Here is a 27078-nt window from a genome sequence, read left to right as displayed (position 1 = left end):
GATGTATTTGAAGAGCCCAAGTCCGATGCTCTACCTCCGCATAGGGATTGTGATTGTGCTATCAATTTGATTCCTGGTAGTAAATTCCCTAAAGGTCGATTATTTAATTTATCCGTGCCCGAACACGCCGCTATGCGCAGTTATGTGAAGGAATCCCTGGAGAAGGGACATATTCGCCCATCGTCATCACCACTGGGAGCAGGGTTCTTCTTTGTAGCCAAGAAGGATGGTTCGCTGAGACCGTGTATTGATTACCGCCTTCTTAATAAGATCACTGTTAAATTTCAGTATCCCTTGCCATTGTTATCTGACTTGTTTGCTCGGATTAAGGGGGCTAGTTGGTTCACTAAGATAGATCTTCGTGGTGCGTATAATCTGGTGAGAATCAGGCAAGGAGATGAATGGAAAACTGCATTCAATACGCCCGAGGGTCATTTTGAGTATCTAGTGATGCCGTTCGGACTTGCCAATGCTCCATCTGTGTTTCAGTCTTTTATGCATGACATCTTCCGTGAGTATCTGGATAAATTCCTGATTGTTTACTTGGATGACATTTTGATCTTCTCAGATGATTGGGAGTCTCATGTGAAGCAGGTCAGAATGGTTTTTCAGGTCCTGCGTGCTAACTCTTTGTTTGTGAAGGGATCAAAGTGTCTCTTCGGTGTGCAGAAAGTTTCATTTTTGGGGTTCATCTTTACCCCTTCTACTATCGAGATGGATCCAGTTAAGGTCCAAGCCATCCAGGATTGGATTCAGCCGACATCTCTGAAAAGTCTGCAAAAGTTCCTGGGCTTTGCTAATTTTTATCGTCACTTCATCTGTAATTTTTCTAGCATTGCCAAACCATTGACCGATTTGACCAAGAAGGGTGCTGATTTGGTTAATTGGTCTTCTGCTGCTGTGGAAGCTTTTCAGGAGTTGAAGCGTCGTTTTTGTTCTGCCCCTGTGTTGTGTCAGCCAGATGTTTCTCTTCCGTTCCAGGTCGAGGTTGATGCTTCTGAGATTGGAGCAGGGGCGGTTTTGTCACAGAGAGGTTCTGATTGCTCAGTGATGAAACCATGTGCTTTCTTTTCCAGGAAGTTTTCGCCCGCTGAGCGTAATTATGATGTGGGCAATCGAGAGTTGCTGGCCATGAAGTGGGCATTCGAGGAGTGGCGTCATTGGCTTGAAGGAGCTAAGCATCGCGTGGTGGTATTGACTGATCATAAGAACTTGACTTATCTCGAGTCTGCCAAGCGCTTGAATCCTAGACAGGCCCGTTGGTCGTTATTTTTTGCCCGCTTCGACTTTGTGATTTCGTACCTTCCGGGCTCTAAAAATGTGAAGGCGGATGCTCTGTCTAGGAGTTTTGTGCCCGACTCTCCGGGTTTATCTGAGCCAGCGGGTATCCTCAAGGAAGGAGTCATTGTGTCTGCCATCTCCCCTGATTTGCGGCGGGTGCTGCAAAAATTTCAGGCGAATAAACCTGATCGTTGTCCAGCAGAGAAACTGTTCGTCCCTGATAGGTGGACTAATAAACTTATCTCTGAACTTCATTGTTCGGTGTTGGCTGGTCATCCTGGAATCTTTGGTACCAGGGAGTTAGTGGCTAGATCCTTCTGGTGGCCATCTCTGTCACGGGATGTACGTACTTTTGTGCAGTCCTGTGGGATTTGTGCTAGGGCTAAGCCCTGCTGTTCTCGTGCCAGTGGGTTGCTTTTGCCCTTGCCGGTCCCAAAGAGGCCTTGGACACATATTTCGATGGATTTCATTTCTGACCTTCCCGTTTCTCAAAAGATGTCAGTCATTTGGGTGGTCTGTGATCGCTTTTCTAAAATGGTCCATCTGGTGCCCTTGGCTAAATTGCCTTCCTCCTCTGATTTGGTACCTTTGTTCTTTCAGCATGTGGTTCGGTTGCATGGCATTCCTGAGAATATTGTTTCTGACAGAGGTTCCCAGTTTGTTTCAAGGTTTTGGCGAGCCTTTTGTGGTAGGATGGGCATTGACCTATCCTTTTCCTCGGCTTTCCATCCTCAGACTAATGGCCAGACCGAACGAACCAATCAGACCTTGGAAACATATCTGAGATGTTTTGTTTCTGCAGACCAGGATGATTGGGTGTCCTTTTTGCCGTTGGCTGAGTTCGCCCTTAATAATCGGGCCAGCTCGGCTACCTTGGTTTCTCCATTTTTTTGCAATTCTGGGTTCCATCCTCATTTCTCTTCAGGACAGGTTGAGTCTTCGGACTGTCCTGGTGTGGATTCTGTGGTGGATAGGTTGCAGCAGATCTGGACTCAGGTAGTGGACAATTTGATCTTGTCCCAGGAGAAAGCTCAACTTTTCGCTAATCGCAGACGCCGTGTGGGTCCCCGACTTCGTGTTGGGGATCTGGTTTGGTTATCTTCTCGTCATATTCCTATGAAGGTTTCCTCTCCTAAATTTAAACCTCGTTTTATTGGTCCGTATAGGATTTCTGAGGTTCTCAATCCTGTGTCTTTTCGTTTGACCCTCCCAGACTCCTTTTCCATACATAATGTATTCCATAGGTCGTTGTTGCGGAGATACGTGGCACCTATGGTCCCATCTGTTGAGCCTCCTGCCCCGGTTTTGGTGGAGGGGGAATTGGAGTATATTGTGGAGAAGATTTTGGATTCTCGTGTTTCTAGACGGAAACTCCAGTATCTGGTTAAATGGAAGGGTTATACTCAGGAAGATAATTCCTGGGTTTTTGCCTCTGATGTTCATGCTTCCGATCTTGTTCGTGCCTTTCATGCGACTCATCCTGGTCGGCCTGGGGGCTCTGGTGAGGGTTCGGTGACCCCTCCTCAAGGGGGGGGTACTGTTGTGAATTCTGTGGCTGAATTCACTCCTGTGGTCACAAGTGGTACTGCAGCTTCTGAGCTTCCTCCCTCAGGTGTTCTGGTGAGCTCGTTAACTGCTTCATTACTTAACTCCGCCTGATGCTGCTATCCTTGCTCCTTGTCAATGTTTCAGTGTTGGATCTGAGCTTCTCTTGATTGTTCCTGTGACCTGCTGCTCTGTATAGCTAAGTGCTTTTTGCTTTTTTGTTGCTTTTTTTCTGTCCAGCTTGTCTTTTTTTTTTTGCTGGAAGCTCTGAGACGCAAAGGGTGTACCGCCGTGCCGTTAGTTCGGCACGGTGGTTTTTTTTGCCCCCCTTGCGTGGTTTTGCTTTAGGGTTTTTTGTAGACTGCAAAGTTCGCTTTACTGTCCTCGCTCTGTCCTAGAATATCGGGCCCCACTTTGCTGAATCTATTTCATGATAACAAAGCAAAATCTGTGTAATAAATACAATAAATAATCCTATAAATAATCCCAATACAGCAAAAAGGACTAATAAAACGTAACTTTTAATACTCAAAAAGTAACCTAAAAAAAAAAAACACAAATCACCCATGTGAAAAATAAACCATAACAGGGGCTATGTCTCTACCATATAACGTGATGGTCCATAGAGACTAGTGAGCCCTCTATAGGATAAAACAGAACTCGACTGCAATAACAACAGCCAGAATCCTGATTGCTGAGGCAGTGAATATGACAAAGCTGTGCCACCAATGTTTATATGTGGACACAGCAAATCTACTGCACTCAGTCACATAAGACCAGAAAAAACAGTCCTAGCTTATATTATAAAAAAATACTTGCTGGTGTTTAATAAATGTACATATAAATAAATAAGGAACGGTCTCACCAATTCCAAAGCGAGGGCAACGGAGCACCAGATAATCCCCTGTTAGGTAGACATCCAGGATACGAAGGGATGACAGTCCCTATATCAATCCCTATGGGGCTATAAATAGTCTATCCCCCAAAGCTCCTGCCCTTACAAGGGCAGTCCACAACTACCCCTATACATAAGAAGCCCTGCACTCTCCCTTATAAATTCGTCCCTACGCGTTTCGTCCAAGACAACTCTTCAGGGGACATGCTTGCTTGTAGAGAAGGAGTGCCTAAATATTAAAGTAGAGGGACATAAAGTCCTGCCGCCCTCTATGCTGTCAAGCAGAGAGTGGGGCGAGAGAAGGGCCTTATTAAAGGAGCCAGGATGTGAAAAAAAGCATCTACTGACCTCCCATAGGGCAGACAATTAGTCCACATTAGCATAACAAACTGTTACGGAAGGCAGCGAATACACACTGCAGATACACTCTGTATAATGCATAATGCAAAGGTAGATAATGCCATGTTGGTATAAAAATACAGAGGAGGGGTAACACTTACTCAGACACCATAGCGTATGCCAGACTCCACGTGGGACGCCTGATTCCAGAAACAATACAAGAGCTTCCTGTCTTGCGCAGTGAAACAGGAGGTTGCCGCTGTCAGGAAACCACAAAGCGAGATGAATGCTCAGCCTTAGATAAACGCTCAGCCTTAGATAAACAAAGTCCGGCATACATCACCAGAATGACAGCTGAACAGTGATAAGGGATGACTAAACATATATAATGGCTTAAATAGCACAGCACAATACTGCCCATTAACTTAGTGACCTGACGCTGTACCGGAAATGTCTGTAACCCAGCAACCCTATAATGCCAGGGAGATGCATGAACGGCTGAATGGTTGTGGCTATAAATAAACAGACAGCGGCGCCGGCAAATAGCTGGATTCAATGAGTCAAACCCCACCTATCATAAATAAAGGGAATTATCACCGTACATGTCTAACAGCGTAGATAAACAGGAATGCTGCACCAAAAATGACCATAACTAAGCAGCCCTAACAATGCTTGAATCGGAGCAGTTTGAGAACAAACTGATTGTGTTCCTGGAACTGGCATCCTCGCATTTGTAAAAAGTAGTCAATTGCCTCCAGACCTTTGTCGTGAGGAATGGAGGAATACAGGGCCTCCACATCGATACTAGCCAAATATGCCTCTGGTTCGATGGTGAGGCCCTCCAGACGTCGAAGCAAGTCTGGGGTGTCCTTAACGAAAGATTGTAATGAGGACACAAATTGACATAGAATACGATCCAGATAGACCCCAGCATTTTGGCAGAGACTGCCCACCCCCGATACAATGGGCCTGCCCTTGAGTGGGCTAAGGCCCTTATGTACCTTGGGGAGGCAGTAGAAGGTGGCTGTAATCAGATTCTGAGGAAAGATAAAATCAAACTCAGTTTTATTGATTACACCACTCTCCAGACCTTCCTGTAAAATCAAACGGAGGTCCTCCCGATATTCTGTCAAGGGATCATGTGCAAGAACCTCATAAGAATTCCTATCTGCCAGTATAGTTTCACATAACTGTTGATAGTGGGCAACGTCAAGGACGACAACATTGCCACCCTTGTCTGAGGGCTTAATGACAATGGTGTCGTCACGTTCCAAACGGTTAATCGCTTCCATTTCCTTTTTGGTACAATTAAATTTGCAAGACACATGGGACTGTGAGAGACCAATCAAATCAGATGTAACCAAGTTGGAAAAAATATCAATGGCCGAAAGGTCACCAATAGAGGGTGGCATTCTATGGCTCTTGCTCTTTAAATCGGTGAATGGGCCTAAACCTTGTAGATTAGGGTCCAAATCACCAATACTGTGTAACAACCTAACATCAGCCAACATATCAGTTGGAATACCCAGTTCAGCACAAGTGCGTGAGTCTTGCTTATGGAAGAATTTCTTCCATCTGATTTTACGCAGGAAAAGGTTAAGGTCCTTAATTGTCCTAAACAGGTCAAAATCACTATTGGGCACAAAAGAGAGCCCCTTTTTAAGGACCGACATCTCATCAGAATCTATATTCCTGGTTGAAAGATTAACAATTTGGATGTTCTGGTTAGTCCCAGATACAGAAGGGCCATCTCTTACTCCAGTCATGGGGGACTCCATTATTATTTCCTCGGTTGGACTGGTCTGTTTCTGAGAGTATAGACCTGGTCCAAAAAACTCCCACTAGGGGTGATGTCTGTTCTAGCTGAAGCACCCCGTGCCCCTCGACCTCTTCCTCTCCCCCGATTTCTACTTCTATTGGTTTTATATCTACCTTCAGACTCAGAAAAATCAGTATCTGTGGAAGATAAATCTACGTCCCGGTCAGAAGGGGTTGGTCTAGGAGTCAAAACAAGATAAGCCTTATTGTCTTTGAAGTCCTGTATGTCACGCATGTACTGACGATGTTTCCTTTCCTTTAAGTGGTACTGAAACCTCTCGATATGTGTCTGTAATTTGGTCTCTTTTAATGCAAAATCAGTCTCAGAGGAAAATTTTCTCGTAATTTCCAACTGCTCCTTTAATTTCTCATTTAATGAGGCAAGAGCTAGTTTTTCTTCCTCGAGTAATAACTGCATAAAGCGAAGAGAACTATCTGTTGCCTCTTTCTCCCATTTATGTGTAAAGGAAGGACTTTTGTGGCGATTACCCGCTGAAAGATTAATGCGTAAACCACGGGGAACAATTTTGGCCTTCAGGTAACTTTCTAAACTCTGAACTTCCCACCAGGAAGTAATTTGGTCACGGTAAACCTGTTGGAGTTCCTTGAAGGCCACATTGAAGGTAGGGAGATACTTTTTTTGAACAAATGCCTGATCCGAAAATACTTCCTTGGCCTCCGATAGCCAACTCTCAGTATTTAGACCCACAGTCAAGAAGCCAGCCATGTCCCAAGCCAAAATAAATGATAACAAAGCAAAATCTGTGTAATAAATACAATAAATAATCCTATAAATAATCCCAATACAGCAAAAAGGACTAATAAAACGTAACTTTTAATACTCAAAAAGTAACCTAAAAAAAAAAACACAAATCACCCATGTGAAAAATAAACCATAACAGGGGCTATGTCTCTACCATATAACGTGATGGTCCATAGAGACTAGTGAGCCCTCTATAGGATAAAACAGGTTTGGTTTACAGCCATGGCCTTTTTTTTTTTTTTTTTTTTTTTTTCCCCCCCTGTACAAGCGCTATATGAGAGGTTATGACATTAGATACACTCTATTTGTTATGGTATTTCCCGGGTGTGTTTTTCCTGCTAAATGTGGATGATCCTTCCTGGTAAATTTGTGTTTGCTATCATACGTATATCTATAGCTCAGGCTTCCACAGAGATCACCTTTAGTGCTATTCAAGCATTGTTAGGGCTGCTTAGTTATGGTCATTTTTGGTGCAGCATTCCTGTTTATCTACGCTGTTAGACATGTACGGTGATAATTCCCTTTATTTATGATAGGTGGGGTTTGACTCATTGAATCCAGCTATTTGCCGGCGCCGCTGTCTGTTTATTTATAGCCACAACCATTCAGCCGTTCATGCATCTCCCTGGCATTATAGGGTTGCTGGGTTACAGACATTTCCGGTACAGCGTCAGGTCACTAAGTTAATGGGCAGTATTGTGCTGTGCTATTTAAGCCATTATATATGTTTAGTCATCCCTTATCACTGTTCAGCTGTCATTCTGGTGATGTATGCCGGACTTTGTTTATCTAAGGCTGAGCGTTTATCTAAGGCTGAGCATTCATCTCGCTTTGTGGTTTCCTGACAGCGGCAACCTCCTGTTTCACTGCGCAAGACAGGAAGCTCTTGTATTGTTTCTGGAATCAGGCGTCCCACGTGGAGTCTGGCATACGCTATGGTGTCTGAGTAAGTGTTACCCCTCCTCTGTATTTTTATACCAACATGGCATTATCTACCTTTGCATTATGCATTATACAGAGTGTATCTGCAGTGTGTATTCGCTGCCTTCCGTAACAGTTTGTTATGCTAATGTGGACTAATTGTCTGCCCTATGGGAGGTCAGTAGATGCTTTTTTTCACATCCTGGCTCCTTTAATAAGGCCCTTCTCTCGCCCCACTCTCTGCTTGACAGCATAGAGGGCGGCAGGACTTTATGTCCCTCTACTTTAATATTTAGGCACTCCTTCTCTACAAGCAAGCATGTCCCCTGAAGAGTTGTCTTGGACGAAACGCGTAGGGACGAATTTATAAGGGAGAGTGCAGGGCTTCTTATGTATAGGGGTAGTTGTGGACTGCCCTTGTAAGGGCAGGAGCTTTGGGGGATAGACTATTTATAGCCCCATAGGGATTGATATAGGGACTGTCATCCCTTCGTATCCTGGATGTCTACCTAACAGGGGATTATCTGGTGCTCCGTTGCCCTCGCTTTGGAATTGGTGAGACCGTTCCTTATTTATTTATATGTACATTTATTAAACACCAGCAAGTATTTTTTTATAATATAAGCTAGGACTGTTTTTTCTGGTCTTATGTGACTGAGTGCAGTAGATTTGCTGTGTCCACATATAAACATTGGTGGCACAGCTTTGTCATATTCACTGCCTCAGCAATCAGGATTCTGGCTGTTGTTATTGCAGTCGAGTTCTGTTTTATCCTATAGAGGGCTCACTAGTCTCTATGGACCATCACGTTATATGGTAGAGACATAGCCCCTGTTATGGTTTATTTTTCACATGGGTGATTTGTGTTTTTTTTTTTAGGTTACTTTTTGAGTATTAAAAGTTACGTTTTATTAGTCCTTTTTGCTGTATTGGGCTGAATCTATTTCATCCCTACGTTTTGTCTTTTCATCTTACTCACAGTCATTATATGTGGGGGGCTGCCTTTTCCTTTGGGGAATTTCTCTGGGGCAAGTCAGGCCTATTTTTCTATCTTCAGGCTAGCTAGTTTCTTAGGCTGTGCCGAGTTGCCTAGGTAGTTGTTAGGCGCAATCCACAGCCGCTTTTAGTTGTGTTTAGGATAGGATCAGGTGTGCAGTCTACAGAGTTTCCACGTATCAGAGCTCGTTCTTGTATTTTTGGGTATTTGTCAGATCACTGTGTGCGCTCTGATCGCTATGCACACTGTGTTTCTGGATTGCCTTCATAACACCTGTCATTAGCAAACATAACAGGGCTCGTTGCTCGGGTCGAGTACCCGAGTATTCCAATCTGCTCGACCCGAGCAATGAGTACCGGAGCATTTTAGTGCTTCATCGCTAATACTGACCCCTTAGTAGCCCTCAAACTGTTTGATTGCTCCAACACTGTATGATGGCCCCAACACTGTACAAATCCCCCACATTAGCTCCCACACTGTATGATGTCCGCCTCACTGTAACCCCCACTGCATGATGGTCCCCTAAATAGCTTTCATAAAGTATAATGCACCCCATAGTCCTCCATATTGTATGCTGCACTCCTCATAGGCCTCTATACAGTATAATACAATTCCCATAGTCCTCCATATACTATACAGCACTCCTCTTAGGCTTCTACATAGTATAATGCACTCTCCATAGGCCACTATATACAATATAATGCACACCACATAATATAATGGACTCCCCATAGACCTCCATATATTATAATGCACTCCCAATAGGCCTCTATATAGTATAATGCACCCCATAGGCCTCTATATATTATAATGAACTCCACATAGGCTTCAATATAGTATAATGTACTCACCATAGGCCTCTACTTCCTATAGGTCTTTATAGTGATGTAATCGCGCCCACTGTCAGTGTGTGAATCAGTGACATCAGAAGCAAAGGTGGAATGATGGAAGGGGGGCACTCCCTCTCTCATCATTGCTTTCAACTGTACCAGCATCCAGCGGATACAGTTGAACTTTCGATGATAGGCGTGGGCCCGGTGCTAGGCCCCCACTGCTCACGGGCCTGATCCCTGATCTGCTGCAGTGCCACAGACTTTAGCTGTATGAGCACGTTGCACACACCTATACAGTTAACAGTAGCATAGCTCTTGGTGGGCCCCTCAGAGGGCAGGTCCTGGGGTGACCGCCCCTCTGGCCACTCGGTAGATACACCACTGTATGCATATCGAGATCCAATAGCCTGGAAACTGGAGGCTGATTTTGGTATTATATTTGGCCCTTTCAGGAACCATTAGGATCACTTATAATAAGCACTTTTGACATAATAAGGATGTCACGCATTCTCTGGTACTAGGGAAAAGATAGCTGACCTTAGTACTCATGAAGTATATGCATACCTATCCATGATGTAGGTAGGACAAAAACTGAATATCAAAGTCATAAGTCACACGTGTAGTTGGATATTTGTGAAAATCACATAGATGCATGACTATATACAGTAGTTCTATATACTTCTCACACAGCTGCAAAAATGCTTTTAAGAAGGTAAAACTTTACTACAATTTTTCTGCTGCTACCCAGAAAGGAAGGTATCTGTTCTCCTGGACTCAAGCAGGAAAGTTTTATCTGCAATATTAACCAAAAGGAAGACACATCAAACAATTTTTGTAATGCTTTTGTTAAAGCAGCTATTTAATCAAAACAACCCATATAACCAATCAGCAATCTTGAGGAGAAAGCGCACCCATAATTTAAAATGATTGATTTAGCAATTTCACATAGGTTTTCTGATAAGAAGGGATATTCGGGCAGAGCTGCAGACTGGAAGGCATGAATCCAGGGTGAGGCCAATATCCCATCTTCTGTACTTTACAGAAGCAGTTCAAATTTAATGCCGCAAAGGTTTAAGGCATCTTTATTTATTGGGTTAAGCTTGAGGTTCACACTTGATAGTCTTGGCAAACTCTTCAAAGTCTCAATAGGAATATCTAGAAAACAGAAACAGAGAAAATAAGGAAATGTGTATTTATTAGGAAGACACATTCATTTGAACTTTTTTTTACAATTAACAACAGTAAGATCATGTTCTAAATTTACCTTTTCTTGTTTCAGAGCATCAGCTAACGAGAATATTCAGCCAATATTAATTATTAATACTGAGAAACATAAAAAATAAATGGAACACCTTATGAGTCAGTTCAATGTCCCAAACCAAACACACAAGATTTCATATAATCTTTTGAGTATATAATCTGTAACTAGACAGACATCCGATAATTTCCCAGTGCTTAAACAGCATGTGGGCCCCCTTTCATTAGCATATTTGAAAATTACATTTTCAGGTATACAATTGTGGCCAAAAGTATTGACACCCCCGCAATTCTGTCAGATAATACTCAGTTTCTTCCTGAAAATGATTGCAATCACAAATTCTTTGGTATTTTTATCTTTATTTAATTTGTCTTAAATGAAAAAACACAAAAGAGAATGAAGCAAAAAGCAAAACATTGATCATTTCACACAAAACTCCAAAAATGGGCCAGACAAAAGTATTGGCACCCTCAGCCTAATACTTCGTTGCACAACCTTTAGCCAAAATAACTGCGACCAACCGCTTCCAGTAACCATCAATGAGTTTCTTACAATGCTCTGCTGGAATTTTAGACCATTCTTCTTTGGCAAACTGCTCCAGGTCCCTGATATTTGAAGGGTGCCTTCTCCAAACTGCCATTTTTAGATCTCTCCACAGGTGTTCTATGGGATTCAGGTCTTGACTCATTGCTGGCCACCTTAGAAGTCTCCAGTGCTTTCTCTCAAACCATTTTCTAGTGCTTTTTGAAGTGTTTTGGGTCATTGTCCTGCTGGAAGACCCAAGACCTCTGAGGGAGACCCAGCTTTCTCACACTGAGCCCTACATTATGCTGCAAAATTTGTTGGTAGTCTTCAGACTTCATTATGCAATGAACATGGTCAAGCAGTCCAGTGCCAGGGGCAGGAAAAGCAACCCCAAAACATCAGGGAGCCTCTGCCATGTTTGACTGTAGGGACCGTGCTCTTTTCTTTGAATGCCTCTTTTTTTCTCCTGTAAATTCTATGTTGATGCCTTTTCCCCAAAAGCTCTACTTTTGTATCATCTGACCAGAGAACATTCTTCCAAAACGTTTTAGGCTTTTTCAGGTAAGTTTTGGCAAACTCCAGCCTGGCTTTTTTATGTCTCGGGGTATAAAGTGGGGTTTTCCTGGGTCTCCTACCATACAGTCCCTTTTCATTCAGACGCCGACGGATAGTATGGGTTGACACTGTTGTACCCTCGGACTGCAGGGCAGCTTGAACTTGTTTGGATGTTAGTCAAGGTTCTTTATCCAACATCCGCACAATCTTGCGTTTAAATCTCTTGTCAATTTTTCTTTTCTGTCCACATCTAGGGAGGTTAGCCACAGTGCCATGGGCTTTAAACTTCTTGATGACACTGCGCACGGTAGACACAGGAACATTCAGGTCTTTGGAGATGGACCTGTAGCCTTGAGATTGCTCATGCTTCCTCACAATTTGGTTTCTCAAGTCCTCAGACAGTTCTTTGGTCTTCTTTCTTTTCTCCATGCTCAATGTGGTACACACAAGGACACAGGACAGAGGTTGAGTCAACTTTAATCCCTGTCAACTGGCTGCAAGAGTGATTTAGTTATTGCCAACACCTGTTAGGTGCCACAAGTAAGTTACAGGTGCTGTTAATTACACAAATTAGAGAGGCATTACATGATTTTTCAAACAGTGCCAATACTTTTGCCCACCCTCTTTTTTATGTTTGGTGTGGAATTATATCCAATTTGGCTTTAGGACAATTCTTTTTGTTTTTTTTCATTTAAGACAAATTAAATGAAGATAATAATAACAAAGAATTTGTGTTTGCAATCATTTTCGGGAAGAAACTGAGTATTATCTGACAGAATTGCAGGGGTGTCAATACTTTTGGCCACAACTGTATATGTGTGTAAATTCTCTATAAAACAGGCAAAGCAACTTTAGGTAATCTATGTTATTAAATGGGCTAATGTGAACATCTCCTGTGATCTATGGCAGTTCAGGTATTTATGATGTGACGATTTATAATCTATGATTAAGAGCATCTCTGTCATGCTCAAAACCATCAGAACCATCTGAAAAAGCGCTTTTCTGTAACCTGTTTTGTCACACTGTGATTCTCTTATCTTGGAAGAATAAACTGAAGTTTCTCTCTACATTTGGAATGCTGGATTTTACTATTTCTTTGCTGTTTCCTGCAGCCTAAGGTGCTTTCACATTGCATTTATGCACCCGTTCAGTGGCCCTGTCGGGGGTTTACATCTGAACCACCTGCAAAACGAGATTAAGACATGTGCACCAATGGGCCATAGACTATAATGGTGCCGGCAGAGCAAACATGCACTCTGACATGCATCATTTTCAGGAGTGTATGCCTACTGGAGGCAGACACTCAAACGCAGTTTAGCCTTCATGAATAGGTTAAGAGGATAAATACTTTGAAGAGGGTGCTTTAGATCAGAGTAGCTCCCTACCAAAACACACTTGGAAAAAAAGAAAAGCAAAACATGGTCACTATTGACCCAGTGACAGGTGTTTTTAACCCATTAGTGTCCAATGTCCTATATATCTGCCATTGGACACCTTCCCCTGTTTGATGCAGGCTCATTGTCGAAGCCCTCACCTTTTCTGGCACATGACAGCTAATCTGATCAGCTGTCATGTGCCCCTAACAGCCACGGGTGGAATCACGATCCACCCTTGGCTGTTAACATGTTAAATATCACTGTCAATCTGACAGCGACATTTAACATGCACATGCAGGAAGCGCGCCATTAACCATACCCATCGGCACCTGTGTCACATGACTACGGGTCGCCAATGGTTTGGCATGACAACCCGGGGTCTGCAGGAGACCCCTGCGGTTGTCATTGCCAGATCGCTATGCCCAGTGGTCGGCACTCATAGCAAGTGAGCATTTCTGCTACATAGAGCAGGGCTGCAGCCCGGGTGATCACAATCATGGAGACTATTGAAGCCAGTAAAATGTTTTAAAATCTAAAAATATATAAAATTTCAAATCACTCCCCATTTGCCCAATTCAAAATAAAACAATTTAAAAAAATTAAAATTGGTAATACCTACATAAGAATCCTGGAGTCAGTAGTGCCACATGAATGTGAGGGGACGCTCATGTGGCATGACTGACTCCAGGATTCTTATGTAAGTATTACCGAATTACCTTGTTATTACCCAGTCTGGGAGTTTACATACGGAAAGTAGTTTATAGAAAATCTACCATGGATTCTCATTATCAGCACTATTCTCATAATAGAGGGGATACACATAGCGCTTACCTATATCCATAAAAACTATTTCTGCTAGATAACTGATTTTCATGTCTGTATTGAATACTAGTACCAGTTTATTTTCACTTTAACCCTTTATGACATCCGACGTACTATCCTATCCATGTGCCCTGGGCCCGTCTGACCATGGACAGGATAGTACGTCATGAGCTATCAGCCAAACTCATGGGGGGAGCGTGGCTGATTGCAGCCGGGTATCAGCTGATTCTCACAGCTGACACCCGGCACTAAGTACCAGGAGCGGTTACAAACTGCTCCCAGCACTTTAACCCCCGGAACCCTGCGACAGCCCTTCTGCCTTTGGATCGGAGACATAGTGGGACACAGTGTAAAAGTTGGAATGAAATTAAAAAAAAAATAATAATTGTAAAAATATAAAAAATAATAATAACAAAATCAATATGTATTTGATCACTAAATAAATATTTGAATGAAAGAAAAATCTAAACAATAAGATTACACGTATTTGGTATCGACGCATCCGTAACGACCCGACCTATAACCCCTTTAGTGAACCCCATAAAAAAACAAGGCAAAAACAATGCTTTATCATCATACCACCGAACAAAAAGTGGAATAACATGCGATCAAAAAGACGGATATAAATAAACATGGTACCGCTGAAAATGGCATCTTTTCCCGCAAAAAACAAGCCACCGGACAGCGTAACCAGCAAAAAATAAAAAAGTTATAGCTGTCAGAATAAAGCGATGCAAAGCCAATTATTTTTTCCATAAAATAGTTTTTATTATATAAAAGTGCCAAAACATAAAAAAATAATATAAATGAGATATAGCTGTAATCGTTCTGACTCAAAGAATAAAACTGCCTTTATCAATTTTACTAAAAGCGGAATGGTGTAAACGCCTCCCCCTCAAAGAAATTCATGAACTGCTGGTTTTTGCTCATTCTGACTCCCAAAAATCGGAACTGGTACCAATAAAAACGTCAACTCTTCCCACAAAAAACAGGACCTCACATGACTCTGTGGGCCAAAATATGGAAAAATTATAGCTCTCAAAATGTGGTGATGCAAAAACTATTTTTTGCAATAAAAAGCGTCTTTTAGTGTGTGACAGCTACCAAACATAGAAACCCACTAAAAATAGTAAATAAATCCCAACTTTATCACCCCCTTAGTTAGGGAAAAATAATAATATAAAAAAATGTATTAATTTCAATATTCCCATTAGGGTTAGGGCTAAAGTTAGGGTTGGGGCTAAAGTTAGGGTTAGGGTTGGGGCTAGAGTTGGGGTTAGGGTTTGAATTAGAGTTGGTATTAGGGTTAAGGTTGGGATTAGGGTTAGGGTTGGGATTAGGGTTAGGGGTGTGTTAGAGTTATGGTTAGGGTAGGGATTAGGGTTAGGAGTGTGTTGGGGTTAGGGTTGGAGTTAGAATTGGGGGTTTCCACTGTTTAGGCACATCAGGGGCTCTCCAAACGCAACATGGTGTCTGATCTCAATTCCAGCCAGTTCTGCATTGAAAAAGTCAAACAGTGCTTCTTCCCTTCCGAGATCTGCCATGTGCCAAAACAGTGGTTTACCCCCACATATGTGGTACCAGCGTAATCAGTATAAATTGCACAACAACTTTTGGGGTCCAATTTCTCCTGTTACCCTTGGGAAAATAAAAAACTGGGGTGAAAAGATTACTTTTGTGGAAAAAATATGATCTTTTATGTTCATGGCTCTACGTTATAAACTTCTGTGAAGCACTTGGGGGTTCAAAGTGCTCACCACACATCTAGATAAGTTCCATATGGGCTCTAGTTTCCAAAATGGTGTGACTTCTAGGGGGTTTCCACTGTTTAGGCACATCAGGGGCTCTCCAAACCCGACATGGCATCCGATCTCAATTCCAGCCAATTTTGTATTCAAAAGTCAAATGGCGCTCCATCCCTTCTGAGCTCTGCCATGCGCACAAACAGTGGTTTACCTGCATATATGGGATATCAACGTACTCAGGACAAATTGCACAACTTTTGGGGTCCAATTTCTCCTGTTACCCTTGGTAAAATAAAACAAATTAGATCTGAAGTAAATTTTTTGTCAAAAAAGTTAAATGTCAATTTTTTTAAAACATTCCAAAAATCTCTATGAAGCATCTGAAGGGTTAATAAACTTCTTGAATGTGGTATTGAGCACTTTGAGGGGTGCAGTTTTTAGAATTGTGTCAATTTGGGTATTTTCTATCATATCGATCCTGTAAAGTGACTTCAAATGTGATGTGGTCCCTAAAAAAAATGGTGTTGTAAAAATGAGAAATCACTGGTCAAATTTAACCCTTATAACTGCCTACCCCAAAAAAAATTTTGGTTCCAAAATTGTACTGATGTAAAGTAGACATGTGGGAAATGTTACATGTTAAGTATTTTGTGTGACATATCTCTGTGATTTAAGGGCATGAAAATTCAAATTTGGAAAATTGCGAAATTTTCTAAATTTTCGCTTTTTTTCACAAATCAGCGCAATTCATATCAAAGAAATGTTACCACTATCTTGAAGTACAATATGTCACGAGAAAACAATGTCAGAATTAGGTGGATCGATGGAAACATTCCAGAGTTATAACCTCATAAAGGGACAGTGGTCAGAATTCTAAAAATTGGCCTGGTCATTAACGTGCAAACCACCCTTGGGGGTAAAGGGATTAAAATGTAATCACCCCCCAGTACTGTAAATCAAATTTGTCTGATGAATACTCAAATGAAGGAACACAGTATTTTATGATATTTTATTTATGAATAAGCTTCTGATACTTTGGGATAGTGCAATATATCAACTTCAGTCTCTGTACCTTCATATCTTTTTATATACACACTGTATATTTTATTTATGTAGTCATACTAGCGTCCTCTGTTTTATATTTTGCTTTTTTAAGAATTTTTTAACGTGTCATTGAATAAAGTTTATTTTTTATGGATCACTTCAAAACTTGGCCTCCATTAGTCTAAGCTATGTGTTATAAGCATTTCACAATAGTATAGAACATACTTCACCCAAGACAAAAGCTATTATCAAAACAGTCATAGGTTTCTTTTACAAGAAGAGTATTTTCTGGCAAGGTGAAGAACATATACTATTTACCTGCTTTTTAATGAATTTTTTTAAATAAATGCATTTCTGTGTTTTTTTATTTTATTCTACAGAAAAACCTATGGTAACATCTATGCAAACAATAACACAACACGTAGAAAACATTAAGTTGGAAAAAAAAAATGCCAGTGACTAAAAAACAAAAATATGCTGGCACAAATACATCCTCTGTCCTACTGATTCACCCGATGACATTTTGCTGCAGCAGTATTTGCTTTAAAATTGCCCAAAAGCAACATTCAGATTGTGAAACTACCCACACATTGTATTTTAACTTTATGGTCTTTACCATAATGAGGCAGAAATTGTGGGAGCTTATTTGCAGCCTACAGAATTCATCTATTGCCTGCGTAAGTAAAACAAGAGTTACACAGTGATAGTTGTTGTGAGCCATGGAGATTGCAGTATTTTATTGCAATATGATTGTCCATGAGGTTACGTTACCATGATTGCAATATGACTATTGGAAAAACAAATCCTACAATGTTGGATTTTGGGAAGCAAGTCAACAATGTCCTTGACCAAATCAGTTTCAATGTAAGTCATCTCCAAAGCAATGTGACATTTTTTGGCCATGTTGTATCCCTTAAAAGCTAAAACCCATGCACAAAGACAGCATCAAAGAAATATTCCAAAATATGTGGGATAAAAAACATGTAGGTAAGCACAAGTGTAAAAAAACATACAGTATTAGAGTTGTGCATACTTTAGGCTGCACATTTTATCCATGAGGAATGTATTCTGGCACCTAGTGAAAGATCTTTTCATATTCTTCTTTATTACATTGCATTTTTTAGGATACACTTTTTAATCATAAGAATGTAAAGATAATAGTTTGAATGTTTATTTATCATTATCAGATTGTAATAGAAAACTATTTTATTGTAACCCTACCCAAAACTTATCAACTTTTTTGTAATCAGTTCAGGTGCAGCAGTCACAGAAACCTGAAGCTGGATAGTACCCACTCGACATGAAAGCTTTAAAACCTTCATAGTTAGAGTTCGGTCCATCCTTCCTGGTCACTTCTTTTAGCTTGACCTGCTTTAGGTATATATAGAATGGTACCATATTCCTTCAAATGATCCATTTGATTGCATGACGTGAAATATTATGTGACTTTGAAAAAAGACCACGTGCATATCTCATTTTTGCTCTAAATTTAGTGTGTAAGCCACACCAATACAAATGCTAACTGGATCCCATGTCTTGCAAGAAACCAGAAGACCAGAGACAATTGCCAATAATCCGATAAGTCTCTGTGGGAATGTGAAAACAATTGGTTTTGAAGAATTGACAAGAGACAAATGTCTAATAGATGGTTGACATTGGTCCCTTGAAAGAAATCTCCAAATATGGAGCTCAAAATGTCTATGTATGTGAAACTTACATAAACAGACCCTTATCCTTGATGTTATACTTTCTATGCTGATAGTTGGAGACTCTTGCCATTACAGGGAAATGGAATGAGACTTCAATTTTTTGTCCTCATCTGACTCTCTTTGTGAGAAGTGGTTTCAAAAGAACAGTAGAAAAGAAAAGGATGAAATGTATTAAAAAAAATCTTCAATGGATAAAGTGAGAAGCATCTGTAATTATTAGGATCATTAACATTGAAGGCGAGCTTTTGTTCCTCGGAGTTAGACTTGACTTTCTAGCATTGTGCACATGTATTATATACAGTGAAGCTCACATTCTGGACATGGACATATTGTAACAATAGACAATAGCGCAAAGACATTTTGTGATTTAAATATGAACTATAATGAAGCATTTTCCTAAGGCCTTTCAAAAACTGTGGTTTAAAATGGTCTTTCAATAGCATTCATGCCAATCCAGATTTTACTATTGAGAAAACATGAAAAGAAATCAGTTGAAATGATATCTAATCGCATCAAGCAAACTGAATTGTCAAAAAAATAACACTTTATATCTGAATTTAGTTTTCAAATTTATATCTTAAAGGGGTTGTATAAAATGATAAAAAAAATGGTTACTTTCTTTTAGAAATGGTCGCTCTCTTTCTTTAGGCTGTGCATATAAAGAAAAAGATCATAGTTCATAATACCAGTTCAGAATCAGTGATCTGGGTTAATTTATAGAAATATTGGATGAAAGAACAATATGTAACTCAAGCACTTTGGTTGATTAGACAATGAACATGGTAACAATCCCAAATTATCCTAAGAGCATAATTAAGCTGCAGATTTTTATATCAGGAAAATCTAAAACATATTAAAGAACCAGCAAAGTGGATGGGATTTAATCAAATATAAATTGTAGTGAACGCTGAAATGCATTTTGGAGAGTTTCACAGAGATGACAGTAAGAAGATTCTACCTTGGCAAACCATCTGCAATTTGCAATTACTGCCATCGCCATCTAATTACTACCAAGGTCCCTAGTAATCATAGCATGTAACCGCAGTGATCTGCCATATGTTGGAAATGGGATCAAGACAATTTGCGCCCCTAAGAGAGCATGGATTTACCAACTGGACAGTAGACACCACAAGAATATACTTAGTCTGGAATCACAAATACAGTTTTTGGAGTCAAAGCCAAAAATGTGTCAAAGAGGAATGGGAACTTTGCAGGAATGATTTATACTTCTCCTTTCTGGATCATTGCTTTGGCTCAAAAACTGCTCAAAAAAATTCAACAAAAACCTGTACATAAAATTTTCACCTAAGAGTATGTGCACAGGATGTTTTTTTTTTTCTAGCACCAGAACTGAGGTTTTTCTAGTCCACTTCAGGAAAATCCCAGCGGTCTGAGACGCCACGCTCACAGGGCCATATAAAAAATTATTACAGTTTCATCCAGAAAACTTGGATGAGTTTTTTTTCTCACTTTCCATCTGTTTGCAATCCTTCTTTTTACAGCAGCGGCTATTAGTCATTTTCAAGACCATTTACAGATTCCTATATTACAGAATTGTAGTGCATCCATAAAAATTGGATGCTATAAGTACGGAATCTATTTTTTTTTTCATGCACCCATAGACTTTGGCGAGTATCAGGCAAAGAAACTAGTGCATGCTATGATTTATTTTTGATATGTAGATTTGGTGCCTGAAATAACTCGCACTGCCCCATTGAATAACATTGGTCCAAGTGCGGTGTGTTTTATTACAGACAGCACTCGAACCAAAAAAACAGTCATACAGTCATGAGTGGCTGCCTACTGGAAGTCGTCCAAAGAATGCGTTTGTTTCTTCTTTTAAACACTTCACTATTTCTGAAGCCTGAAGCAGCGAAGAGAAGTAACAAAAGACTAAACATGTGAACATCAATCTCATTTTTACATTGCTGTGTACGGTGTTTATTTTTTGCCGTGCTTTTACAGAAATTTTTCAGGTGTGCTCCAGGTGGAATCAGCTGAAAAGATATTGTGTGCACATATAAGACTTCAATCACATATGCAGTTTTTGCGGAGTTTTTGCTGCAGGCAAACACAAAAGTGGATATTAAAGAGAGTTACTCTTTCTTGTGGATCCACTTCTGGCTCTGGTTTAAAGTACAAATGTTATTAATAGCAAACTGAAATTTCACACTAAATTCACGATAACATATTCCTTGAATGTGTGAAAAAAACCACAACTGAGATCTGTCTCCAATTCATCTGCTAAATAAAAAGCTAGTATATTTCAAGAATTGAGTTAAGTAATGGATGTGTCCCATGCTTATCACACTGAAGTTTTTATATTTCCAATGTCGTAAAATTTATTAAACGCCATCTAAATCAAGTGGTTTAACCCCTTAATGACCGCCAATACGTCTTTTAACTGACCTTAGATATAAGAGAATAGTATCCCCATACAGATGACAATCCATCATCTGTCGGCTGTACACTATAGCTGACAACTTGCTGCACCAGCCACGATCAGTATTTGCACCTTCTAAATCTGTTTAACCCCTTAGATGCTGCTGTCAATAGTGACTACATCATTATAAATGGTTAACAGAGCGTGGGGGCTTCCTCTTTATCCCAATTGGTGCCCTCAGATCATGATTTTGCGGTCCTGATGTTTGCCATGGCAATTCATGACCAAATAGCGGCCTTAGAGTCTGACGGTTGTAGTAATCTGTTTAGAAGTTAGCAATATTTAGGTGGTAAAAATACACATTTTCATTTCTGTCATACCACTTTGCATTAATTCCTGTAAAGCACCTGAAGGGTTAATAAACTACCTGACAGCAGTTTTCAATATGTTTAGGGGTGCTGTTTTTAAAATGGTATCACGTTTGGGGGTTTCCCAATATATGGGACCCCTAAAGTCACTTCAAACATGGATAAGTCCCTAAAAAAATAAATTTTGTAAATTTCTTTGAAAAAATGAAAAATTGCTGCTACATTTTTAAACCTCCTAAAATGCTAACAAAATAAAATAACATTTTACAAATGGTCCTGATGTAAAGCAGACATGTGGGAAATGTTATTTATTAATGGTTTGCTGTTGTATGACTATCTGGATTAAAGGGATAATCATTCAAATTTAGAAAATTGCTAATTTTTTAACATTTTTCTCAAATTTTTGATTTTTTTTATAAATAAACACAAAAAATGTTGAACTAAATTTACCATTATCATAAAGTAGAATGTGTCACGAAAAAACAATCTCAAAATCACTGGGATTTGTTGAAGCGTTGCAGAGTTATTACCACATAAAGTGACACTGGTCAGATTTCAAAAATTTGGCTCGGTCACTAAGGGGTTAATGAGCCTATTATTTTAGTAACGTCCCAATGGGACAGTGATTAACATGTATCAGACAGCTTTACTTTCACGCTCATAAATATTGGTAACGTTCTCGTGCACCTTTAGTTGTAACAGAGAAACAGTCTAATAAAATGCCTTATTACAGCAAATAAATTAATTGAATCCTGTTAAAGGGAATCTGTTACAAGTTTTTGCCACCTAATCTGAGAGAAGCATAATGTAAAGATAGAGATCCTTTAATTCCAGTGATGTATCAAATAATGGGCTACTTGCTGCAATTCAGATAAAAGTTTTATCAAAAGTACATTACAACTAAAGGAATAGAAAATCTGCTGCTATGTCTGTTTTCTGCCTATGCACAGTGTACTGTCAATCAGTGGTGTGGGTGGGGTTATACAGATCTCAACATTCCGAGAACTGGTAGGCCTGCAGCAAATAAAACACTGATTTTGTCAATACTGCAGCAAGCAATTAGTAAGTGGAGGAGACGAAGGTACACTACCGTTCAAAAGTTTAGGGCCACTTATAAATTTCCTTATATTTAAAAGGTTTTTTACAATGAAGCTAACATTAAATGATTCAGAAATACACTATACATTGATAATGTGGTAAATGACTATTCTAGCTGGAAACGTCTGGTTTGTAATGCAATATCTTCATAGGTGTATAGAGGCCCATTTCCAATAACCATCACTCCAGTGTTCTTCTGGTACTTTGTGTTTACTAACTGTGTAAGAAGGTTAATGGATGGTTAGAATACCATTGAAAACCCTTGTGCAAGTATGTTGGCACAGCTAAAAACTATTTGGCTGATTAGAGAACCTATGAACCTGACCTTCCTTTGAGCTAGCTGAGAATCTGGAGCATTATCATTTGTTGGTTCCATTAAACTCTCAAAATGGCCAGAAAAAAAGAACTTTCATGTGACACTCAACAGTCTATTCTTGTTCTTAGAAATGAAGGCTATTCCATGCGAGAAATTGCCAAGGAACTGAAGATTTCCTACAATGTTGTGTACTACTCCCTTCAGAGGAGAGGACAAACAGGCTCTAACCAGAGTAGAAAGAGAAGTGGGAGGCCCTGCTGCACAACTGAGCAACAAGACAAGCATATTAGAGTCTGTAGTTTGAGAAATCGATGCCTCACAGGTCCTCAACTGGCAGCTTCATTAAATAGTACATGCAAAACACCAGTGTCAACGTCTACAGTGAAGAGGCAACTCCGGGATGCTAGCCTTCAGGGCAGAGTGGCAAAGAAAAAGCCATATCTGAGACTGGCTAATAAAAGGAAAAGATTAATATGGGCAAAAGAACAATAATAATAATTTCATTTATATAGCGCCAACATATTCCGCAGCGCTTTACAAATTATAGAGGGGATTTGTACAGACAATAGAGCGTAACAAAAATCACAGTTCAAAATAGATACCAATGGGAGTGAGGGCCCTGCTCGTAAACTTACAATCTATAGGAAAAAGGGAGACACGAGAGGTGGATGGTAACAATTGCTTTCGTTGTTCGGACCAGCCACAGTGTAAGGATCGGGTGTTCATGTAAAGCTGCATGAACCAGTTAACAGTAGTGTTGAGCATTCCGATACCGCAAGTATCGGGTATCGGCCGATATTTGCGGTATCGGAATTCCGATACCGAGATCCGATATTTTTGTGATATCGGGTATCGGTATCGAATCAATAGGGATGTGGAAAATAAAGAATTAAAATAAAAAATATTGATATGCTCACCTCTCCGGCGGCCCCTGGACTTCACGCTGCTATCCGGGAGGCTTCTTTGTTTAAAAAGCGCGCCTTTCGGACCGGTGAATGACGTCCCGGCTTCTGATTGGTCGCGTGCCGCCCATGTGACCGGCACGCGACCAATCAGAGGCCGCGACGTCATTCGCAGGTCCTCAATTCCTATAATTAGCAGTTTTGTGAATGAGAATGACGTCGCGGCTTCTGATTGGTCGCGTGCCGGTCACATGGGCGGCACGCGACCAATCAGAAGCCGGGACGTCATTCACCGGTCCGAAAGGCGCGCTTTTTAAACAAAGAAGCCTCCCGGATAGCAGCGTGAAGTCCAGGGGCCGCCGGAGAGGTGAGCATATCAATATTTTTTATTTTAATTCTTTATTTTCCAGATCCCTATGGATCCCAGGGCCTGAAGGAGAGTTTCCTCTCCTTCAGACCCTGGGAACCATGAGAATACCTTCCGATACTTGATGTCCCATTGACTTGTATTGGTATCGGATATCGGTATCGGCGATATCCGATATTTTTCGGGTATCGGCCGATACTATCCGATACCGATACTTTCAAGTATCGGACGGTATCGCTCAACACTAGTTAACAGCCTAAGTATGTAACAGTAGAGACACAGAGAGCTATTAACTGCATGAAATGTATGAGAACATGATGTGAGGAACCTGATTAAGGTTTAAGGGTTTTTTTATAATTTTTTTTTATGGGCCACTGTTATGATTAGGTAATTCAGAACCACAATGGACCTTGAAGTTCAGAACACACAAGTGACCTGACAAAACCCACAAAACATAGGACGAGCTCTAAGACGTGGAAACTCTGCTGACCGCAATCCCTAATCCTATAATACCACACTAAAGGTAGCCGTGGAGCGCTCCTGACCAGACCTAGGCGCCTCGGGCACAGCCTGAGAAACTAGCTAGCCCTGAAGGTAGAAAAATAACCCTACCTTGCCTCAGAGAAATTCCCCAAAGGAAAAGGCAGCCCCCCACATATAATGACTGTGAGTAAGATGAAAATACAAACATAGAGATGAAATAGATTTAGCAAAGTGAGGCCCGACTTACTGGATAGATTGAGGATAGGAAAGATAGCTTTGCGGTCAACACAAAAACCTACAAACAACCACGCAGAGGGGCAAAAAGAACCTCTGCACCGACTAACGGTACGGAGGTGCTCCCTCTGCGTCTCAGAGCTTCCAGCAAGCAAGCAAAACCCAAAAAGCAAGCTGGACAGAAAATATAGCAACAAAATAAACACAAGCAGAACTTAGCTTATGCTGAGCAGCCAGGCCACAGGAACGATCCATGAGGAAGCAAGACCAATACTAGAACATTGACTGGAGGCCAGGATCAAAGCACTAGGTGGAGTTAAATAGAGCAGCACCTAACGACTTCACCACATCACCTGAGGAAGGAAACTCAGAAGCCGCAGTACCACTTGTGACCACAGGAGGGAGCTCTGCCACAGAATTCACAACAGCACCCCCCCTTGAGGAGGGGTCACCGAACCCTCACCAGAGCCCCCAGGCCGACCAGGATGAGCCACATGAAAGGCACGAACAAGATCGGCAGCATGGACATCAGAGGCAAAGACCCAGGAATTATCTTCCTGACCATAACCCTTCCACTTAACCAGATACTGGAGTTTCCGTCTCGAAACATGAGAATCCAAAATCTTCTCCACAATATACTCCAACTCCCCCTCCACCAAAACCGGGGCAGGAGGATCAACAGATGGAACCATAGGTGCCACGTATCTCCGCAACAACGACCTATGGAACACGTTATGGATAGAAAAAGAATCCGGAAGGGTCAAACGAAAAGACACAGGATTAAGAACCTCAGAAATCCTATACGGACCAATGAAACGAGGCTTAAACCTAAGAGAGGAAACCTTCATAGGAATATGACGAGATGACAACCAAACCAAATCCCCAACACGAAGTCGGGGACCCACACAGCGTCTGCGATTAGCGAAACGTTGAGCCTTCTCCTGGGACAAGGTCAAATTGTCCACTACATGAGTCCAAATCTACTGTAACCTGTCCACCACCGCATCCACACCAGGACAGTCCGAAGACTCAACCTGCCCTGAAGAGAAACGAGGATGGAACCCAGAGTTGCAGAAAAACGGCGAAACCAAGGTAGCCGAGCTGGCCCGATTATTAAGGGCGAACTCAGCCAACGGCAAAAAGGACACCCAATCATCCTGGTCTGCAGAAACAAAACATCTCAGATATGTTTCCAAGGTCTGATTGGTTCGTTCGGTCTGGCCATTAGTCTGAGGATGGAAAGCCGAGGAAAAAGACAAATCAATGCCCATCCTAGCACAAAAAGCTCGCCAAAACCTCGAAACAAACTGGGAACCTCTGTCAGAAACGATGTTCTCCGGAATGCCATGCAAATGAACCACATGCTGGAAGAACAATGGCACCAAATCAGAGGAGGAAGGCAATTTAGACAAGGGTACCAAATGGATCATCTTAGAGAAGCGATCACAAACCACCCAAATGACCAACATTTTTTGAGAGACGGAGAGATCCGAAATAAAATCCATAGAGATATGTGTCCAAGGCCTCTTCGGGACCGGCAAGGGCAAAAGCAACCCACTGGCACGAGAACAGCAGGGCTTAGCCCGAGCACAAATCCCACAGGACTGCACAAAAGAACGCACATCCCGCGACAGAGACGGCCACCAAAAGGATCTAGCCACTAAATCTCTGGTACCAAAGATTACAGGATGACCAGCCAACACCGAACAATGAACCTCAGAGATAACTTTATTCTTCCACCTATCAGGGACAAACAGTTTCCCCGCTGGGCAACGATCAGGTTTATTAGCCTGAAATTTTTGCAGCACCCGCCGCAAATCAGGGGAGATGGCAGACAAAATTACTCCCTCTTTGAGAATACCCGCCGGCTCAGACAAACCCGGAGAGTCGGGCACAAAACTCCTAGACAGGGCATCCGCCTTCACATTTTTAGAGCCCGGAAGGTACGAAACCACAAAGTCAAAACGGGAGAAAAACAGCGACCAACGAGCCTGTCTAAGATTCAACCGTTTGGCAGACTCGAGATAAGTCAAGTTCTTGTGATCAGTCAAGACCACCACGCGATGCTTAGCTCCTTCAAGCCAATGACGCCACTCCTCGAATGCCCACTTCATGGCCAGCAACTCTCGATTGCCAACATTATAATTTCGCTCAGCAGGCGAAAACTTCCTGGAAAAGAAGGCGCATGGTTTCATCACCGAGCAATCAGTACTTCTCTGCGACAAAACAGCCCCCGCTCCAATCTCAGAAGCATCAACCTCGACCTGGAACGGAAGTGAAACATCTGGTTGACACAACACAGGGGCAGAAGAAAAACAACGTTTTAACTCTTGAAAAGCTTCCACAGCAGCAGAAGACCAATTGACCACATCAGCACCCTTCTTGGTCAAATCGGTCAATGGTTTAGAAATACTAGAAAAATTACAGATGAAGCGACGATAAAAATTAGCAAAGCCCAGGAACTTTTGCAGACTCTTCAGAGATGTCGGCTGAGTCCAATC

General features: G+C 41.3%; 1 protein-coding gene across 4 annotated transcripts in view; it reads right to left on the bottom strand.

Annotated features, from left to right (window-relative positions):
• Positions 1–10221: 10221 nt before the first annotated feature.
• The window catches only part of LRRC20 (leucine rich repeat containing 20), a 772802-nt gene continuing 755945 nt past the window's right edge, over positions 10222–27078 (bottom strand). For all 4 annotated transcript variants that reach the window (XR_011318505.1, XM_069753308.1, XM_069753310.1 and 1 more), the window contains exon 5: positions 10222–10547. Coding sequence is in view for 3 of the 4 variants with exons in the window: in XM_069753308.1 (XP_069609409.1) it covers positions 10429–10547 (119 nt within the window). In the remaining variant the exon portion in view is untranslated. The remainder of the gene's footprint in view (positions 10548–27078) is intronic.

This window comes from Ranitomeya imitator, chromosome 2 (assembly GCF_032444005.1).
Source record: "Ranitomeya imitator isolate aRanImi1 chromosome 2, aRanImi1.pri, whole genome shotgun sequence".
Taxonomy (NCBI): domain Eukaryota; kingdom Metazoa; phylum Chordata; class Amphibia; order Anura; family Dendrobatidae; genus Ranitomeya; species Ranitomeya imitator.
This window is presented reverse-complemented; position numbering and strand designations above follow the sequence as displayed.